At 56.6% G+C, this 14,991-nt stretch overlaps 1 protein-coding gene across 1 annotated transcript in view; it reads left to right on the top strand.

Annotated features, from left to right (window-relative positions):
- Positions 1-14,991, top strand: part of OTUD7A (OTU deubiquitinase 7A) — a 78,526-nt gene that overhangs the window by 58,908 nt on the left and 4,627 nt on the right. The window contains 10 exon segments of the mRNA XM_070400297.1: positions 6,088-6,182; positions 7,058-7,150; positions 7,941-8,095; positions 8,481-8,663; positions 9,354-9,572; positions 10,415-10,516; positions 11,262-11,389; positions 12,449-12,564; positions 13,104-13,231; positions 13,654-13,803. Of these exon segments, the coding sequence (XP_070256398.1) occupies positions 7,945-8,095; positions 8,481-8,663; positions 9,354-9,572; positions 10,415-10,516; positions 11,262-11,389; positions 12,449-12,564; positions 13,104-13,231; positions 13,654-13,803 (1,177 nt within the window). The 5' untranslated portion in view covers positions 6,088-6,182; positions 7,058-7,150; positions 7,941-7,944.

Genomic DNA, 14,991 nt, shown 5'->3' with positions numbered 1-14,991 from the left:
GAAAGACTGGGCACACTGAAGGTGTCGGGTTCATGACATATTACAATTTATGCCATGAGCTGCGTTTTATGTTTCATTTTAATATTTTTAAAATAGATTGCCTTGCCCAGCTGGCCTGGCTCAGTGGTTGAGCATCAATGATGGAGAAACAGGTTGGCTGCCTCCTGCACGTCCCCTACTGGGATGGAGCTTGCAACCCGGGCTTGTGCCCTGACCGGAAATCGAACCGTGACCTCCTGGTTCATAGGCTGACGCTCAACCACGGAGCCACGCCGGCCGGGCCGGCCTGCGGTTTCTGACCAGGTGGGTACAGGATATATTGTCTCCGTTCCTCCGGAGGCCGGTCCGTTTAAGCATCCTGTCTCCCGGCCGGGACATCTCCTGGTTTGGTCCCTGGCTGCTTCCCTCTTCCTGTTCAGGTCCCGGCCACCTGTCTGGAGTGGCCCTCACACATGTAAGACCTGAGCAGCGTCGGTGGTCGGGATGGTAGGTGGATGGAGGAGTGAAGGGGTGAGTGGTCCCTGGTGCTCCGTGCGCAGCCCTGAGAGGCTGGTGGGAAAGAGAAGCGCGTCGCCTCAGTCCAGGGATGGCACGTCGTGTTCCAGCGGGGCCCCGGCTGGTGACAGCGTGGGGCCGGTGGCTGCCCTCACTGCATCCAGGCCCCGCTCTGGAGTAAGGACAGCGCGGCCATTGTTGTGAGGCCGATGGGCCAGGGCGGTTCATATTAGCGCAGAGGCTCTGCTGATCCCCTGCTTCTGTGTCTGTCTCCTCACATTGTACATGTGCACACACACACACACTGTTCCACATGGAAACACACACACACACACACACACACACACTGTTCCACATGGAAACACACACACACACTGTTCCACATGGAAACACACACACACACACACACACACACACTGTTCCACATGGAAACACACACACACTGTTCCACATGGAAACACAAACACACACACACACACACACACTGTTCCACATGGAAACACACACACACTGTTCCACATGGAAACACAAACACACACACACTGTTCCACATGGAAACACACACACACACACACACACACTGTTCCACATGGAAACACAAACACACACACACACACTGTTCCACATGGAAACACACACACACACACTGTTCCACATGGAAACACACACACACACACACACTGTTCCACATGGAAACACACACACACACACACACACTGTTCCACATGGAAACACACACACACACACACACACACACACTGTAACACACACACACACACACTGTTCCACATGGAAACACACACACTGTTCCACATGGAAACACAAACACACACACACTGTTCCACATGGAAACACACACACACACACACACACACACACACACTGTTCCACATGGAAACACAAACACACACACACACACTGTTCCACATGGAAACACACACACACACACACACACACTGTTCCACATGGAAATACACACACACACACTGTTCCACATGGAAACACACACACACACACACACACACACACACTGTTCCACATGGAAACACACACACACTGTTCCACATGGAAACACAAACACACACACACTGTTCCACATGGAAACACACACACACACACACACACACACACACTGTTCCACATGGAAACACAAACACACACACACACACTGTTCCACATGGAAACACACACACACACACACTGTTCCACATGGAAACACACACACACACACACACACACACACACTGTTCCACATGGAAACACACACACACACACACACACTGTTCCACATGGAAACACACACACACACACACACACTGTTCCACAGGGAAACACACACACACACACACACACACACTGTAACACACACACACACACACACTGTTCCACATGGAAACACACACACACACTGTTCCACATGGAAACACACACGCGCACACACACACACTGAACCACACAGACACATAAACACACAAACACACATGGTGTATCACAAAAACACACACCACACAGACACACACAACACATGCTACACACATATGCACACACATCCCACACACCACATAACAGGTACCCTCCCACACACATACACACATCAGCCCACATCCACGTCTAATCAATCTAAAGGTCTCCATAGCTCATTTTCTCAAATGTCTGCCACTCTGTCCGCCTCTTCTCATTTCTGCTGTCCTGGCTGCAGTCATCGCTGTCTCTCCCTGACCTGAAATACTATTATCTTTTCCACCAAATGTAATTTAAATTGCTCCTAATGGCAGGGGCTGAGACGGGCGGTTAAATCCAGCATCCCCCTCTGCAGCGCCCAATCTGTGTCTATTGTGTTTTCAGCTGGCCCTGGCCCTCTCTCCCCCGTTTTCGGATTTGTATAAAATAGAAATCTGAGGCATCTATTTATGTGAGTTCCATTAAAATATCTCAGACCGCTTGGCAGTGTATAAATTTGCAGTTGTGTCAAGTGAGCATCTATTCATTGTTTTGGCGGGGTCAGGCACATGGATGACCCCACCTAAGGGTCACTGGTGAGTCAGCTGTGCTTGTAGTAACGTGTATTTTTTATTTTTTATTGATTTCAGAGAGGAAGAGAGAGGGAGAGATAGAAACAGCAATGATGAGAGAGAATCATTGATTGGCTGCCTCCTGCAAGCCCCCTACTGGGGATTGAGCCCACAACCTGGGCATGTGCCCTGACCAGAATGGAACCCGGGACCCTTCAGTCTGCAGGCCGACGCTCTATCCACTGAGCCACACCAGCCAGAGCTGTTCCTGGCCCTGGCTGGCATGTGTCCCTCAAGTTGTTTGAAGTGTCCCCTGGACCGTTATGCTCCAGGGGCAGCAGGGCCAGCAGCATGAGTCAGGATGCAGTGAGCTCCAGCCTCTACCACATCCTCTCTGGGCCAGGTACCCTTGACATCGTCACACACATTTTCTCATCTCTTCTCCTCAGTAACCACATGCGGAAGGTGTCGTTTCCATCCTCATTTTACAGAAGTCAACGTTAACTAACTTGCCCAGGCGTTGGCAACGGAAGAATGAGAACCCTGGCCATAGCTGCGCCAGTTGGAGTGTCCTGGCGATCCAGCACCTGGGGCAGCGCCTATAAGGTCAGCGCCTGGGGCAGCGCCTATAGATCCAGGACCTGTGTCAGTGCCTGTAGTTTCAGCACCTAGGACAGTGGCCTGGTGACCCAGCACCTGGGGCAGTGTCTATACATCCAGGACCTGTGTCAGTGCCTATAGCAGCGGTTCTCAACCTGTAGGTCGCGACCCCTTTGGCAGTTGAACGACCCTTTCACAGGGGTCGCCTAAATACATCCTGCATATCAGATATTTACATGACGATTCATTTAACAGTAGCAAAATTACAGTTATGAAGTAGCCACGAAAATAATTTTATGGTTGGGGTCACCGCAACATGAGGAACTGTATTAAAGGGTTGCGGCATTAGGAAGGTTGAGAACCACTGGTATAGTTTCAGCACCTAGGACAGCGGCCTGTGAACTCAGCGCCCGGGGCAGCGCCTATAGTTTCAGCACCTAGGACAGGGGCCTGTGGCTTCAGCGCCTGGGAGAGCGTGAATTCAGCACCAAGGACCGTGTCCGTGGATTCAGCACCTGGGACAGCGCTCATGGTCCAGGGTCTGGGCTTGTCTGTCGATTCAGCACCTAGGACAGTATCTGGACTCAGCTCCTAGTTCAGTGGCTTGTAGATCCAGCAACCAAGACAGTGTATATTCAGCACCAAGGACATAATCTATGGGTTCAGGGCCTGGGACCCCACCTGCTTTTCTGCCCTAGACAGGAAGGAGCAGGAGGTGGGGTATGGGCGTGGATTTCCGTGGAGAGGTTGGGTTTGTAGCGACAGGCGTGGAGGGTGAAGACCCTCCGTTAGATGCACGCCTCTCTCTTCTCCCTGTGCTCAGCTGTCCCCTGTTCTTGCATTACCGTTGCTCCTTGGGGTGAGCAACACCCCCACCCACCTTGCTACCTGGCCACCAGTCTGTTGTCCATTGACTGGGGACATACCTAAGCCCTCACTGGGCAGAAAACCAACAAACAGGTAAGACCAAAGCTTGAAGATAAGGAAGTGTTTCCATTAAAATATCATTCTCGTTTGAGCGTTTCTTTGTGTTGCTTAAAGACTCCAGATCTTAGCTTTTTCTTTTACTTTTTAACTTAATTTTTGTTGAAAGTATTACAGATGTACCCATTTTCCCCCCCATTGACCTCCTCCACGCCAACCTCCTGTGTTATTTGGAAGCAGGTCTCACGAGGTATTTAGAAGGGTGTGCTAAGTTTTCTCAGTGTACGGGGATTTGCTGAGTTATCTGCCTAACCTAACTGTGGCATGGCCAGAGAACATCGTTTGTGTGATTTAACCCTTTGACTTTTGTGTGATATGCTTCACATCCCAAAATACAATAATTTTTTTATTTTTAAATAACGTAAGTACTATATTGCCACCTACTGTCATAGAAAAGCTCAACTGGTAAATATTTTGTAAGTGTTGCGTGTGCACTGAAAACATTTGGTAGTCGTCAGCTCTTGAGAGTATAAATTCTATGTGTCCTTTGGGTAAAGTGTGTCAGTGGCAAGTTCAGGTCTTTTCTGTCCCTGCTCCTAGGACGTGTGATTTTATTATTATGAGGCAATTCTCTTCATCGCCGGTGAATGCCCTCGGCCCCAAAGCCTATTCTGTCTGACAGTGATCGGCCCCCGCAGTTTTCTGCTGATTGCAGTTTGCATAGTGTGTTCCTTTCCCACCGTCTTAATTAAAAAATTATTGATGTGAGAGAGGAAGGGAGAAGGAGAGAGAGAGAAACAACAGTGATGAGAAAGAATCGTAGATTGGCTGCCTCGTGCACGCCCCACACTGGGGATCGAGCCCGCCACCCAGGCATGTGCCCTGACTGGGAATCGCACCATGACCTCCTGGTTCCTAGGTCGATGCTCAGCCACGGAGCCCGCCGGCCGGGCACCTGCCTTTTAAATGTCACCTTTTCTGTATCTGTGCCTTGCAGACATCTTCCACAGACACAGTGTTGGTGAATTTCTGTCCTCAGTCTGCCAATTTATCGCTTCTAACTGGAGCATCTGGTGTCTTTACATTTAATTTAATTAGTGGCACATGTAGGTTAGATCCACCCATCTCATCCTGGGCTTGCTCCTTGCTTCACATCTGCTTTCTGCCCCTCTTGTTTATTGCCTTCTTTTCATGCCTGTAAAAAACCAGCTTTTGGGAAATATGTCAAGAACTCAACCACTTCTCACCACCCCACGGCTGCCGTCCTCACCCGGACCACCCCCCTCCCTCAGCAGGAGCCCGTGGCCTCCTGACTCATCGCCTCGCGCCTCTCCTGCCACCCACTCCCCACCCTCCCTCGACCATCTGCTCTCGAAGCAGCAGCCAAAGTCAGCTTCTCACCATGGAGGCTCCCTCGTGCTCGGCCTCGGCTCCAGAGGCTGCCACGGCCCTGGCCAGTGTGGCTCCGTGGATAGAGCGTCGGCCTGCGGCCTGAAGGGTCCCGGGTTCCACTCCACTCAAGGGCACAGGCCCAGGTTGTGGGCTCCATCCCCAGTGGGGGGCGTGCAGGAGGCAGCCGATCCATGATTCCCTCTCATCATCGACGCCTCTATCTCTCTCTCTCTCTCTCTCAAATAAAATCAATAGAAATGTATCTTTTTAAAAATAAAATGGGGTAGTAGCCAAAAACAAGTATTCTAGGAGAAAAGCACGGGGGTGGGGTGGGGGAGGGAATACTTAGAAGTGAGGGGTGCAAAGACCCCATGCGGCCATGGCGCTGACCTGGCTGATCAGAACGCGCTGCCCGTGCTAGTTCTCAGCGAAGCAGGAGGCACTGGGCAGAGCCGCCCTTCTGAAGCTGACTAGCGGGGGGTGGGGGCACCAGGGGGAGGAAATAAAGTCGATGAGTCGGGCGTGCTGGTTGGCGACGCTCCAGGAACTCACACAGTGACTCTTAGGTAAGGAGACCCGGGTGCTGACAGCCTCCCCCACGGAGGAAGTGAGAGTGAGCGGGACAGGTCGCAGGGTGAGCCCTCGGGAACTGTGTCATTTGCAGGTCATGTAGCCGTGGAGGAGCCCGAGGGACTGAGCAGGGGCTGCAGAGTGGCAGGAGCCCAGGCGCAGTGCTGACCTAGGAGAACATGGCGCCAGGTGAGCTCGGCAGGTGGGCACAGCCAGGTGGCGCGGCTGCTGGCCAGCGTGGCTCCGTGGTGGAGCGTGGACCCATGAACCGGGAGGTCACAGGTTCCATTCCCGGTCAGGGCACAGGCCCGGGCTGCAGCCTCCATCCCCGGTGCAGGGTGTGCAGGAGGCAGCCGATTCATGATTCTCTCTCATCATGGATGTTTCTCTCTCTGTCCCTCTCCCTTCCTCTCTGAGATCAATACAGACATTTTTTAAAAAGAAAAGGCATTCTGACACACGCTGCCACGCAGGTGAGCCCTGAAGACGTTACGCTGAGCTAACTGGGCCACTCACAAAAGGACACATGTGACACACGTCACCTCTGTGAGGTTCCCAGTGTCGTCAGCACCAGCCCAGAAGGCAGAACAGCGTCGCCAGGGGCTGGGGCGGTGACGGGGCGTTCATGTCCAGTGGGTGCCGGGTTTTCGTTTGGGGAAGATTTAAAAAATTCCGGAGGTGGACGGTGGGGGTGGCTGCCCAACAGCAGGAATGCCCTCCGTGCCACCATGTTGTACACTTACAGAGGGTGAAACGGTAAGTCGCGTGTTACATACGTGTTACCGCAATAAAGAAAAAAAGCTGAGACGCAGTGTGTCGCTGTGGGGTGTGGTGGAAGGTTAAGCACAGCTGTGGGCTGTGGACGGTGGAAGGTGGAAGGTAGGTGCTGGCTCACACGAGGGAAGCAGGGGCCGGCGGGCAGGTGTCTGCAGGGAGCGGTGTGGCCGAGGACAGCCGGCCGAGCCCCACAGGCAGCCTCGTGGAGTGACGAGAGGCCACGCCTTCCCCGCCCACCCGCCCGGGTACGGAGAGTAACGAGCTCTTGTCTCTGGTTTGTCCCCCAGGTGGCGGTGACGAGAGAACAGACTCCCGGCCGCAGCTCTGGGGCGTGGACGGAGGGAGGAAGCCAGTCTCTTAGTTGGTGCCATAAACATCAGGTCCAATCATTTTCTTCTTTAATATATTTTTATTGTTGATAGTTTCACAGATCTCTCCCATTTTCTCCCCCTTCCCCCCCTCCTCCAATAATTTTATTTTTAAAAATAATATTTGTAATGATTTCTGAGAGGAAGAGAGAGAGAGAGAGAGAAAAAAACATCAGTGATGAGAGAGAATCATGGATCGGCTGCCTCCTGCATGCCCCCCACTGGGGACCAAGCCCATAACCCAGGCATGTGACTGGGAATCAAACCGTGACCTCCTGGTTCGTAGGTTGACGCTCAACCGCTGAGCCACGCTGGCCGGGCAGGTCCAATAGTTTTCTCACCTTCTAGCTACACCTCACAAAGGTGCCCCCCGGAAGAGCCTGGCGACTGTTGTGATTTAACATCTGACATGGAGAATCAGGCCGTTGTCCCAAACCCAGCCCAAAACTGTCCCAGCAGACCTAGCTGGTGTGCTCAGTGGATAGAGCGTCGGCCCCGGGACTGACGGGTCCCAGGTTCTATTCCCGGTCAAGGTCACGTACCTCCGTTGCAGGCTCGATCCCCGGCCCTGATTGGGGCCAGTGCAGGAGGCAACCAGTGGGTGTGTCTCTCTCACATTGATGTTTCTCCCCCCACCCCCCACCCCCCGCCTCCCTTTGACTCTCTCTAAAAATCAATGGAAAAGTAACCTTGGACAAGGATGAACACTATATATATGTATACACCCCCCAGCAGGCGGGAGGGGCTCCGCGTGCCCGGGCACACGGCCGCGCCCTGACCCCGCTCCCCGCCTTCCCCGCAGATGGATGGTTTCTAGCCTGCTCCCCAACCCCCCCTCGGCCGAGTGCTGGGCGGCCCTCCTGCGCGAGCCCATGACGCTTGATATGGACGCGGTCCTGTCAGACTTTGTTCGGTCCACGGGGGCAGAACCTGGTCTGGCCAGAGACCTGCTGGAAGGTAGGCCCCTCCTGGCCCCCACCTCCCTCTCGGGAGCCCCCCGCCCCGCACCTGGGTGAAAGGGAAGAGGCCTGTCACCGGGCAGCGGTGGCACACTGACTCTTTAGAATGTAAGAGAAGGCGATGGTGGGGACATGATTTTCGCTATTTTTAAAATATATTTTTATTGATTTCAGAGAGGAAGGGAGAGGGGGAGAAACATCTATAATGAGAGAGAATCATGGATCGGCTGCCTCCTGCACGACCCCTACTGGGGATGGAGCCCGCAACCCAGGCCTGTGCCCTGACCTGGAATCGAACCGTGACCTCCTGGTTCCCAGGTCGGCTGACGCGCAACCACGGAGGCACGCTGGCCGGGCCACCTCCCGTCCTTTCTCGTCCACAGGCAAGAACTGGGACCTGACGGCCGCCCTGAGCGACTATGAGCAGCTGCGGCAGGTGCACACGGCCAACCTCCCGCACGCCTTCAACGAGGGCCGGGGCCCCAAGCCGCCCGAGCGCGAGCCAGCCCAGCCCGGCCACAAGGCGGAGCGGGCCTGCCTGCCGAGACAGGACGACATCGCCCAAGGTGCCGCCGGGTCCCCTGCCGTCGCGCCCCACCCAGTGCCTGAGCCCCGAAGTTCGCCTCCTGCTCAGGCTGTCCCCTGAGAACCCCTTCCGAGCGTCTGGGTTTCCCATTTTAAGCTCAAAAGAAAAAGTAAAACTCTGAGCAAACGTCTAAAGAAAAATTGGGCCCTGGCTGGTGTGGCTCAGTGGATAGAGCGTCGGCCTGTGGACCAAAGGGTCCCGGGTTCGATTCCGGTCAAGGGCATGTACCTTGGTTACAGGCTCCTCCTCAGCACATGCAGGAGGCAACCCATCAATGTGTCTCTCTCACATCGATGTTCCTCTCTGTCTTCCCCTCTCTCTCCCACTCTCTCTAAAAATCCATAAGCTCGATCCCCAGTAGGGGGCGTGCAGGAGGCAGTGGGTCCATGATTCTCCCTCATCATATTATTAATTTTCTTACTAAGACGATTCTAATCGCTTGGATTTTCTAACTCTATAGTCCTAGCATCTGAAATCATCTCACATTCTTTCTATTTACACAACGAAATCCATGTGTCTCCTGTTGCATTAGGTCACACACACGCACACACACTCACAACCCGCCGACCTGAGGTGACTGAGCATTGAGTTTGATTCTGTTCGCCAGGACCCAGCGTCCCAGCCGAATTAGAACCTCAGTCTCCCCCCCCCCCCCCCCCCCGCCCCACAGAAAAGCGCCTGTCCCGGGGCATCTCCCACGCCAGCTCGGCCATCGTGTCCCTGGCGCGGTCCCACGTGGCCAGTGAGTGCAGCAGCGAGCAGTGCCCCCTGGAGATGCCCATCTACACCTTCCAGCTGCCGGACCTGAGCGTGTACAGCGAGGACTTCAGGAGCTTCATCGAGCGGGACCTGATCGAGCAGGCCACCATGGTGGCCCTGGAGCAGGCAGGTGAGCGGCCAGTCTCACTGACACAGAGCAGGAGAGACGGTGCGGCCCTGGCTGGTGTGGCTCAATGGTCAGAGTGTCCGCCCACGCACCGAAGGGGTACAGGTTCGAGTCCCGGTCAAGGACCCATTGCTGGGTTGCAGATTCTATCCCTGGTCCTGGTTAGGGTGCATGTGGGAGGGAACCAATGCTGTGTCTCTCTCACATTGAAGTTTCTCTCTCTTCTTTCCCCTCTCTCTTCTCCTCTCTAAGCATATCCTCAGGTAAGAATTAAAAAAAGAAAGAAAGAAAAAGTAGCCAGAAAACCCTCTAGATGTTGTGGCTCAGTGGATAGAGTGTTGGCTATGGACTGAAGGGTCCCGGGTTCGATTCTCAGTCAAGGGCACATGCCCAAATTGTGGGGAGTGCAGGAGGCAGCCGATCCATGATTCTCTCTCATCATTGATGTTTCTCTCTCTTTCCCTCTCCCTTCCTCTCTGAGATCAATAAAAATCTATTTTTAAAAAGATGGAAACCCCTGAGGTTATGCCAACGTAGCAAACACACTCCCGCTGGTGCCGCTGGCTCCAAGCCTGTGTTCTGAAGTGAGCTTCTCGCCTGGCTGATGTGGCTCAGTGGTTGAGCATCAGCCTATGAACCAGGGGGTCGTGGGTCAATTCCCCATCAGGGCACATGCCTGGGTTGCGGGCTCCATCCCCAGTAGGGGGCAGTGCAGGAGGCAGCCGATCCATGATTCTCTCTCCTCATGGATGTTTCTATCTCCCTCTCCCTCTCCCTTCCTCTCTGAAATCAATAAAAATCTATTTTTTAAAAAGAATGCAGACTAACGCGAGCTTCTGCTGCAGGTCGCCTGAACTGGTGGTCCACGGTGTGCACCAGCTGCAAGCGGCTCCTGCCTTTGGCCACGACGGGCGATGGGAACTGCCTCCTGCACGCGGCCTCCCTGGGTGAGCTCCGCGGATGGGAATGGGGACAGCGCCCAGGCCCGCTCTGGGCTTGGGGAAAGCACAGACACCGCTCAGCAGAGCCAGGCGCCTCACTGCCATCGGGAAGAGTCCCCAGCAATCCCGCTGTTCTTGCCAAGTGCCAGGCCGGTCTAGGGGTGGGGTGTGGGGTGGGGGGCGCGAGACATAGAAAACACATGAGGAAAGACCTGTTGTGATAGAAGGAGGCCTGAGTGGAACTGCCGGGATGGGGATCTAGAGAAATCAAAGGGGACTTCCTGGAGGAGGCGGGGTTTTACTGAGACTCGAAAGCATGGGAACGAGGCCCACATGGGCATGGCTCAGTGGTTGAGCGTTGGCCTATGAACCAGGAGGTCACGGTTCGATTCCCGGTCAGGGCACATGCCCAGTCCGGTTGCAGGCTTGTAGGAGCATGCTGGAAGCAGCCAATCAATGATGATTCTCTCTCATCATTGATGTTTCTCTCTCTCTCCCTCTCCCTCCCTGTCTCTGAATTCAATAAAAATATATATTTTTAAAGGGGACATTCCAGGCAGGGAGCCCACGTGGGTAAAGCATGAAGGCGGGAATTTACAGGGCATGTGGCGGCCGGGCGCGCTGCGGGCAGATGGCGGGAACCCAGCAGTGAGGGGTGGGTCGGCTCTGTGCGCGCAGACATGGGAGGCTGGCGCCCCCTTCCCGGCGTGTCCCCCTCCTCACGCACACCCGGTCCCCGCCCCCACTGCAGGTATGTGGGGTTTCCACGACCGCGACCTGGTCCTGCGGAAAGCGCTCTACACCATGATGCGGACGGGGGCCGAGCGGGAAGCCCTGAAGCGGAGGTGGCGGTGGCAGCAGACGCAGCAGAACAAGGAGGTGGGTGCCCGCCGCCCCCCTCTCCCCGGGACCCCCACCTCCCCCGGGCGCAGCCGTGGGCGCCCCCAGACGCGAGCTGGCCCCCAGGGCCAAGTCCGTCCCTGAGGTCGGGTGGAGTGGCTTCTGGGGCGAGTAGGGCACCGTCAGCCTCAGAGGTGGACCCGCTGAGGATGAGCCTAACCAGTGAGCGGTTCCCAGCGTGGAGCACACGCCCCCGGGGGGGCAACTCGAGAATCCGAGAATGCCTTATTCACAGTGAATGGCTTGCATTCCTTAGGGTTCGAGGGCCTCATATGCAGGCTGTAATATATACTGTGGCATATTTATGCATCTCAGTTCTCTGTGATGTGTTTTGAAACTTTATTTGCTATTTTTTCATATCCCCTCATATTATTATTTAACAATTCCTTAGTGATTTCTTCCTCAGTTCGTCCACTGTCCTTTCGTTCTTTTGGTTTTCTCTCTCATGGACGCCATGTTCTTTGGCAACTTGTTTAGACCAAGTTCATGGCCTTTTTGGCTTCCTCCACGTGAACAGGAGTTCCCTTTTTGAATAAGAAGAATTCTGTGTCACAGGGTGGGGGGCCCGGGACGTTAGAGATGCTCAGGGGTGCGTGGCTGGAACAAGGCGGGAAGCACTCGTCCACTCCCACCAACGAATCCTGAAAACCCACCGTCTTCGTTCTTGGGGGTCCCCCTGTCCGGCCCTGCTGGTGGCGGTTCAAGGCCACGTGCAGCCCGCCCGTGGTGCTGAGACGCCAGGGCCCTGCCCACCTGCACGCCGGCACGTGGAGGAGGGGTCTGCCTGCTGTGTTGGATGTTGGCCCGCTGGCCCTTTAGACGGTTTCATGGCTGGCCCAGGCCTCGGGCCTGTGCAGGCGCCCCCCTTGGTGCTGGGTGGACCCCCAACAGCACTGAAATGAGATTGGGGTTCTGAAACTATTGTCAGACATGGGGACAGTCGGTGGCCACTCACAGGTGTGCTGCCAGCAGGCTGCCTGGTGGACCTGGCCGGGGAGGGGGAGGGGCCGCGCCCCCTGACCCCGCGTCCTGTGCCAGTCAGGGCTGGTGTACACCGAGGACGAGTGGGAGCGCGAGTGGACGGAGCTGCTCAAGCTGGCCTCCAGCGAGCCGCGCACGCACTTCAGCAAGAACGGCGGCGGCTCGGGCGGGGGGTAAGTGCCGCCCCGCTCCCCCTCTCTCTGCGGGCCAGGGCGGTGGGGGGAGCGGAACCATGATTCTCTCTCTTCATGGATGTTTCTCTCTTTCCCTCTCCCTTCCTCTCTGACATCAATAAAAGAAAAGAAAGCCCCTCAGACCTGGTAGCCATGGCCCAGTGGCCAGTCAGCCACACCGGGGCGACCTCACCCTGAGCGGGAGGACTGAGCCCAAGAGCTAGAAGCAGAGGGAGGCCAGGAAGCCAGCCTCTCTCCTGCCCCTGCCCTGCTGTGTCCCCTTAACCCCCCAGAGGGCCGTCCCCGTGTTCCCACGAGCTCTGAGCGGCTGCCTCTGCCACCAGGAAGATCTCTGGGCTTGGAGGGGGTGGAGGGCCGGGACTTGTGCGTCTGTCATCAGTTGGGAGCGTGGGAGGAAGATGGACTCAGTGACGCGCTGGCCAGGGTCCATGGAGGTCCGATCGGAGGGAGGCGTCCGGTCTCCAACACCCCCCCTTTCCCATCGGCGCCATGACAGCTGGCCTTGCTCTGTCCCGCAGTGTGGACAACGCCGAGGACCCCGTGTACGAGAGCCTGGAGGAGTTCCACGTGTTCGTCCTGGCCCACATCCTGAGGAGGCCCATTGTGGTCGTGGCCGACACGATGCTGAGGGACTCGGGCGGGGAAGGTGGGTCCCCACGTCACAAAGCAGGACTGCGGGGTGACCTAGAGAAACCACAGGGGACCTCCTGGAGGAGGCGGGTTTTACTGGAAGAACTTGGAAGCCTGCAAACCGGCCGGCATGGCTCAGTGGTTGAGCGTCGTCCTATGAACCAGGAGGTCACCGTTCGGTTCCCGGTCAGGGCTCCATCCCCAGTGGGGAGCGTGCAGGAGGCAGCCGATCCATGATTGTCTCTCATCATGGATGTTTCTCTCGCCCTCTCCCTCTCCCTTCCTCTCTCTAAAGTCAATTTTTTAAAAAAACGTATGAAAACTGAAGCCCCTCCAGGAAAGCCTTGGAGGAACCAGGGTCCCGTCGCCCCTGGGGTGAGGGTGCCGCCCACGCTGTCCCTGCGGGCTCCCCACGCCTCCCCTCGTCTGTGTCCACAGCCTTCGCCCCGATCCCGTTCGGAGGGATTTACCTGCCCCTGGAGGTGCCTCCCAACCGGTGCCACTGCTCCCCCCTGGTCCTCGCCTACGACCAGGCGCACTTCTCCGCCCTGGTGTCCATGGAGCAGCGGGACCAGCAAAGGGAGCAAGGTAGGCCCGCCCCCACCACAGGGCCCTGCACTGCACGGTGGCTACAGCAGGCGCAGCGAGGGGCTGGGAGCCTCCCAGGAAGCACGTGCCCGGGGTTGTGGGCTTGGTCCCCAGGGGGGCTGGGCAGGAGGCAGCCGATCCATGACTCTCCCTCATCACGGATGTTTCTCTCCCCATCCCTGTCCCTCCTAAACACTGGGGACCAGGAAGGAGCCAGGGGTGGGTAGGCCTCTCCTTACGCCCAAGGTGCCCCCACAGAAACGCCTTAAGCCGCTTATTGTTCTAGAACAAAGGCTTCCCGATTCCCCTGCTTTAAAGAGCCGCCCTGTTTGTTTACAATGTGTCCTCACCCCGGCCGGTGTGGCTCAGTGGATAGAGCGTCGTCCCGAGGACTGAAGGGTCCCCGGTTCGATTCCGGTCAAGGGCACGTGCCTCGGTTGCAGGTTTGATTCCCAGCCTGGGCCGTGGTGGGGAGGAGCCCACCCATGCGTCTCTCACATGGCTGTCTCCCTCTGTCTCTCCCCGCCCTTCCGTTCTCTCTAAAAAACTCAGTGGGAAATATCCTCGGGGGAGGAGTAACAGCAGCAACATTGTCGCCCTTGGCTCATGTCCTGGACCCCGGGCTGAGGGGGGCCGGAGGGGACCTTTCCCCGGGTTGCACGTCCTCTCAGCAGCACTAGAGGGCAGCCTTGAGTCGGTGCGGGAGATGCAGGCGCTGCGCTGGGCCTTAGATCCTGCTGGTTCAGTGGCCTTTTGTTCTTGCCCGGAATCCTGGGGGACGGACAGGGGGCCTGGCCAGCCCTGGGGGGAGGGGAGGAAGGAGGAGGCGGCTGGCCCAGGGCAGGGGCGGGGCCTGGGGCTCGCTGACCCCAAAGGCTCATGGGGCCTGGATCAGGGCCAGGCCACATCTGGCCGACAGGGGAGGCGCAGGGGAGAGGCCGAGGACTCGCCCTGAGAGAGGCGGCCCAGGCCCCAGGCTGTGGGCTCAGCCCCTGCCCCACCTGTGGGGGTGCCGGCCACATGTGCTTCCCAGGCGGGTGGGGAGCGGAGGTGGAGCCCCACTGTGAGACGGGAGGGTGCACCAGGCCTGCGCCGGCCCCCACGCCTGCGAGGGGCCTTTTTTGTGCCCCGTTTTCCCTGGGAAAGGAATACACACGCCCACTGCGGACACAAACCGTAGGCAAGTCC

The sequence above is a fragment of the Myotis yumanensis genome, unplaced genomic scaffold (assembly GCF_028538775.1).
Source record: "Myotis yumanensis isolate MYYU_CA2020_CCGP unplaced genomic scaffold, mMyoYum1.0.hap1 SCAF_20, whole genome shotgun sequence".
Lineage (NCBI taxonomy): Eukaryota > Metazoa > Chordata > Mammalia > Chiroptera > Vespertilionidae > Myotis > Myotis yumanensis.
The sequence above is the reverse complement of the archived record's forward strand: the minus strand, read 5'-3'. Positions and strand labels throughout refer to the sequence as shown.